This window comes from Bufo bufo, chromosome 11, assembly GCF_905171765.1.
Source record: "Bufo bufo chromosome 11, aBufBuf1.1, whole genome shotgun sequence".
NCBI classification, from domain to species: domain Eukaryota; kingdom Metazoa; phylum Chordata; class Amphibia; order Anura; family Bufonidae; genus Bufo; species Bufo bufo.
Window position 1 is genome coordinate 86,428,822 of NC_053399.1, and position 6,591 is coordinate 86,435,412.

Below are 6,591 nucleotides of genomic sequence, written 5' to 3' on the forward strand. Positions count from 1 at the left end.
ATGGGCCATATACGGAACACAAAAAACGTTCGCGTGAACTAGCCCTTACTCTGTACCCTCTGTCATGTCCAGCATTTCTAATGAGGGGTATGGTCATTAGAAAACCCTTTTATTGTTTGAGAGCTTCTTGTTGAGGTTGTTATAAGACAGAACTTCAACGTTCTACAATACATAAGAGTAAAGGGGTATATCAAAGACCCCGCTTAGCACCTTGACAATTTAACATTGACAATCTACTTTTCGGGGGAGATCTGAAGTCGATGTTTTTGATCAATTCCAAATACATTTGACCTTTTTATGAGTTTTCTTACTGAATTCCTAACATCTTTGTTTCTTAGTGTATAAATGACAGGGTTTAACGCAGGGGTAATAACTGTATACAATAAGGCGGCAACCTTGTCTTTTTCAATTGAAGTTTCAGAAGCAGGTCCAATGTAAGTGCACATCGCTGTCCCATAAAACAAGGTGACAACGGTCAAGTGAGAAGAACATGTTGAGAAAATTTTGGACCTGCCTTTCGAAGATCTTATTTTCAGGACATGAGTAATGATATAAACGTAGGAAAGCACAGTAAGAGAAGAGGTTCCTGTGCTTAGAAAACCACTGACTGCAGCCAAGGTGAGCTCATTTACATGAATGTCTTTACATGCCAGCTTTATTACCGGCTTCACATCACAGAAAAAGTGTTTGATTCTATTAACATTACAAAATGGGAGCTGAGATGTCATGATAGCATTAACTAATGATGTAGTGATGCCTATGAACCACGATACAAAAACCAGTTGGATACATGTAGACCTCCTCATTATGCTTATATATCGTAGTGGGTGGCAGATAGCAACATATCGGTCATATCCCATGACAGCCAGGAGGACACCTTCTGTACATCCCAAAAAGTGGAAGAAATACATTTGAGTGATGCAACCCTTGACAGTAATGGTGTTCTTCATGAGGAGTCCAAATATCATTTTTGGAACTGTAACTGTAGAAAATAGCAAATCCACAAAAGAAAGGTTGCCAAGCAGGAAATACATTGGAGATTGGAGAGAAGGATTTCTGTTCACCAAGGAGATTATGGTGAGATTACCAAAAATGTCAAGAAGGTAGAAAAAGAAGACAAAAACAAAAAGTACTTTCTGGAGCCATAGCTGGTTGGTGATTCCCATAAGGATAAACTCATTGAGTAATGTTTCATTAAATTCTTTCATCTTCTCACAAGAGATAAAAAAGACATAGTAAGAATAAAATATTGAAGGAACACTTCACCCCTGAGGATCCTAATCTTGCTCAATTTATCAGTTCATTCTATATCTGTTTCTGTGTTGTGTGTCAGTGTTGGATTTGTCTTGAGCGCTATGACATGCCTAGGTTTTGCAATCATGTCTGTTTTGACATGTCTTGCTTTGATCTGTTTGGAGTCTGTGTGTGCCCTAGTCATAGTCCTAACCTGTGTGAAGCTTTTGTCTGTATGTGTATCCAAACTCACATATCTGCTACAGTATGTCTGAACTGCATCCAAATTCCTGAAGTCCTTCATGCCAAGTCTGCTATGCCTGAACAGTGTCCAAGTTCTTGTTTCCTATTCCTGAAGTTTGTGTATCCATTTGCAAGTCTATATATCTAGGTTCCTGAAGTCTGTCAGTGCCTCGTGTTTTGTCTCATGCCTGTTATCCGTGTTTGTCTTGGATTTGCCTGTATTATTTTGTAGAATGCTTTGCATGTGTCTTTGATATTCTCAACAGAGTCTCTGACCTCAGTAGGTCAGTTGCCAAGGACACCAGGACCATCCCAGGAGGTAGAAGTCTGGTTGCTAGCTACATCTCTGCATAGGGGTTAAAGAATGAATACCAGAGAGGTGTCAGAATAACACACTTATGGTTTGGCCCAATGTCCAACTGGTTACTTGGAACAGTGGTTCCACAACCATTGTCTGTATACATGTTCGTAACACTTGCTTTCATACAGTCATAAAAATAAAGGTTTTTTATTTTATTTTTATTGAAACAGGGAAGAATGGACTCACCTCACCTATCCCTCACTGGTGCCATTCCACTACTTTCCTGGTCCATGCTGGTCTCCACTTCCACGTTTCTTTTCAACATGCAGGAAATGACTATGAGGCCAATCACTGGCTGAGGAAGGTCACAGCTGCACTAGTGATTGGCTGAGCGAGCATTTCCAGCTTGTTGAGATATTACCAGAAATTAGAGACCAGCACAGACTTGGTAATTGTTGGTGGTGAATTCAGTGGCTATAACATCTCAACAGTGTATTGTCAACAGGCTTTTATTATATTCTATTTAGTTTGTACAAGATTGGATCTACATCATCCTCTCAATGTTCAAAAACTGTCAATTTGAAAAGAAATTGGATTTTCCTTTATTAGAACTGTTGGAAAGTCCACAAATGTATTCAAGAACTCAAATCTTTTCATTGGAGATCCCTTTGATCCTGTGATATGCATCTTGGATTATGGTAAAGACCTACCTATGTAAATAGGTCTACCTATGTAAATATGGCCATATGATGTTGATGTTTGGGTAAATAAAATTGGCAGTAATGTACTGTTTAAATTTTATATATAATAACTGGAAACAATCAAAACATTTTTAGAATATATGGTCTAATTGGGTTGAGAAATACCATCACACTTTACACTTAAAGGGAACCTGTCACCAGTTTTATGGTGTCCTAACTAAGGGTAACATAAATAAGTGACTGATTCGCTTAGCAAAATGCTGGGTCACTTTCTTTAATTGACCCAGTCAATCTGCCAACATCTTGTATTGAAAAGCTCCAGCTGATAATGATGAGTCATGAATATTCATGAGCTCCTGACTCTCCCCGCCCACCTGCTGCTGAATGACAGTTATTTTCCATATGAATCAGCAGCAGGTGGGCAGGGGAGTGACTATAGCTCTGAATTAAATATACACTGGACTCAATGACATCACGCTGGACTCAAATCAGCTCATTAGCATGCGGCATCTTTGTGTGTATATTAGGAGGTAACCATCTGCCACACCAGTACGTGAATACATCTAAGGCACTTTTTAGTAGTTAATGATTGTATATAATTAGTTAGATTATAATCAAATATCCACATGACAGGTTCCCTTTAAGGTTATTACAATATGTTCCTATCAGTACAGTGGTCCCTCAGGTTACAATATTAATTGGCTCCGGGATGACCATTGTAAGTTGAAACCATTGTAGCTTGAGTCCATAACTATGGAAAATCAGAGAAAGGGCTTGTTCACACAAACATTTTTTGCGTTCCGTATAAGGGCTGTTTTTTGCATTCCGTATACAGTCCGTCCCATTCATTTCAATGGTTCTGCAAAAAAAAACTAATGTGCTCCATATGCATTCCGTTTCCGTATTTCCGTTTTTCCTTTCCGTTGAAAGATAGAACATGTCCTATTAAAAAATAAAAAAACGGATCCGGGAAAAACGGCCCACAAAACACTGAAAAAGACATACAGTTGTGTGAACGAGTCCTAAGAAAAAGAAGTTTTAAGAAAAAAAAAAGATAAAATAAGTCCTTATGATAAACAGACAGGAAAAGATGCTGGTGAGGGAAAGAGCTTCTTCTTGGTTTTCCATACTACATAGATGGTGTCCAAAGGTGCAGCTCATCCTGAAACAGACAGGGGGCAGTACAGAAAGGTGTTTTACCAATGAAATAGCCAAATTGATTACTTGGATCTGGGTCTGAGACATTGTATGTTGAGTCTAGTTTCAGCTAACGATGGCCCAGAAAAGACCACTCAAAATATTGTATCCTGAGGCCAATGTATCTTGAGGGATGACTGTACTATCCTTAGAGTACCAGAGAGCTGAAGACCACAGATATACAGATGCATCCTTCATTCCTTACCTTTCCCCTTGGCTGAACATATCCTAAGATGAGTGCCGTGAGATGACCAGCTTTGAAAAAAGAACTTAATTGCATGATACTCTGAAGATGTTTATGCTACATTTATCTATAAGTGGCCAATAATTGGATGTGATGTGAACTGCAGCTTGGTTTACTACTGTAGCGTGTCATGATAACCTATCGAATTTTTATTGTCAGAATTTAGAGTTCAGAAAAGCAAGCGTGGGCACAGTAAAGTAGGACCATCAAGTATCTTCTCTCTGTTGATGAATATTATACCAAAACAAGTTTGCTTATTGATGGAGAATGATAGAACAAACTTTTCAATCAAATGCCCGTATGCTAAACTTACCTGAGATCAGATGATCTGCAAATATAAAAAGATTAAAAATATCCTTCTATCCTTAGGAAGGTCTAGCTGCCTGGAAGTAAGAGAAAGCTGGTCTAAGAAGCTTTTCTCCTCAAGCAGCAAATTAAATATGTGGGTCAACTGTGTAACCTTGGGGTAAACACTCAGTTCTCTCTGTAGTATTAGGAATGAAAAAATTCTGAAATCAAAATCAAATGTTCTAGACTTTTCTCCTTGGAACGATTGTTGCATGCAGAATGTTGTGACCCTTTATTGGTTGTGGAGGAAGTCTATCAACATTCACTTTTAGTCATTCCAAAAAAAGAATGTGTACACCAAACTCATTCCACAGTCAAGCTCAAAAGATGCAGTTGCTCTTCATAGACAATGACAACCTAGAGATGGGCACAATATTACAGTAAGCCAGATTATCTTCCAACATTTCACTGTTGGGCTCACAAAGACATCCACTTGCAAAACTGTCAACAGATACTGTCACGTCAGTTAGGGAATGGTGCAGTCCTGAACTCCACCCACACCACTGTCTCTACCTACTGCATTTGGCCATCTGCTCTAAATAGCAAACTCCAAGTGGGTGATGGTCACTAACCAGTCTAAGTGCACAGGGCCTAGTCTGGGGGTGAAGGGTTAGTCAGACAGACTCCGTCAGAATCAAAGAGGGGGAGAAACAAACCTAGTCAAAAACAGGCCAGACATCCAAGAATCCAAAGAAAGAGCAATACATGCATGTGAGGCAGGAAAATTAATGATGTCGTCAGAAAGCATGGGACACCAGCAACAAGTCTTATAGGCCTGGCATCCCTACTGTCATTCGGGCTGGTTGCCACAGGAATGGAGTGAAACCAACGATGCCACCAAAGAGAGACCGGGCTTGCCTCAGGAACTTGGATGGGTAAATACATATCAGAAACAAATCTGACCCAACTGTAAACTACTAGTCAGGTTTTTGAATCCAAAGTCAGGAAGGGATCATAAATGAAGGATATTTAGAAATGTAAGATTAAACTTTCTCTACTTTTGAATACAGTTTTGGTTTTGACTTCTAAAACTGCATAAAATAAAATATCTGAACGTGGAAATCCTGCCTAAAACCATTGACATGTGAGGTAACTAATATAATAATTACACTTGTCAACAGGTGGGATATATCAGGTAGCAGGAAAACACCAGTTTTTTGAGTTGGTCTGTTGGAAGCCTTAAAATGGTCAGCTATAAGGATCTGAGCGACTGCACCACTTTTCAGCTTCCAGGACTTTGCTGCTAACATAAGGCTACTTTCACACTGGCGGTTTGGCTTTCCGTTTCTGAGATACATTATGGGCTCTCACAAGCGGTCCAAAACTGATCAGTTTGCCCTATTGAACGGAAAAGGATCTGCTCATAATGCATCAGTTTGCCTCCGTTCCATCTCCATTCCACTTTGGAGGGGGACACCAAAATGCTGCTTGAAGCGTTTTGGCGCCCGTCAGATGAAACTGGGCCAAACAGATCCGTCCTGGCACACAATGTAAGTTAATGGGGACGGATCAGTTTTCTCTGACACAATAGAAAAATAATCTGTCCCCCATTGACTTTCAATCTTGTTCAAAACGGATCCGTCTTGGCTAAGTTACAGATAATACAAATGGATCAGTTCTGAACGGATGCAGATGGTTGTATTATCTGAACGGATCCGTCTGGGCAGATCCATGACGGATCCGCAACAAACGCGAGTGTGAACACACCTTCAGAGGTCTTGTGAGGTCCATACCTTGACAGGTCAGAACTCTTTTGGCGGCATAAGGAGGGTGGACACAAAATTAGACAAGTGGCTTTAATGTTGCAGCTAATCAATGTTTATGAACAAGCTCTAATATGCTTCCAGACTGTGGAGACTACTGAAATTCCCAAGCTGTAGACACCAAATATTAGAATTCCATATATTTCTTATTTAATTATTGCCTGGGTCAAGTGATGTAACCATGAAATTTGAAACCTCATCTTCCAAAGTAGAATGCCATGTAATTACAGACTGGACACAACATCTTACCTGGGAAATTAAGCTGAAAATGTAATGAAATGGATACATTTAAAAAGTAAATGTGAAAAGAAGGAACCAAATATTGTCAATGAGGAAATTATATAATGTAGCAAAGGTTTAGTCACAAGGTCCCTTATTTTCAGCAGGTAAAATTATTATATGTTCTTATGGACCTTACTGAGGATTGAAATATATAGTTATAGCCATATTCCTCAGAGAAATTAGCACTGATTGCATTTTTTCTTTTTATGAGGAAATAAGTATCTGGGGACTTAATGGCCTACTAGCACAGAAGCAAACAGTAATATCAATAATGAGTAC

General features: G+C 39.3%; 1 protein-coding gene across 1 annotated transcript; it reads right to left on the minus strand.

The window, feature by feature from the left end:
* Positions 1 to 233: 233 nt before the first annotated feature.
* LOC120981524 (olfactory receptor 12D2-like) lies at positions 234 to 1,208 on the minus strand. Its single transcript, XM_040411059.1, has one exon. It carries the CDS (start codon positions 1,206 to 1,208, stop codon positions 234 to 236), a length of 975 nt encoding a protein of 324 aa, XP_040266993.1.
* Between the last annotated feature and the right edge of the window lie 5,383 nt (positions 1,209 to 6,591).

Coding starts and splice junctions, on each gene's coding strand:
- LOC120981524 (XM_040411059.1), bottom strand. CDS start 1,208: ATGAAAGAATTTAATGAAACATTACTCAATGAGTTTATCCTTATGGGA.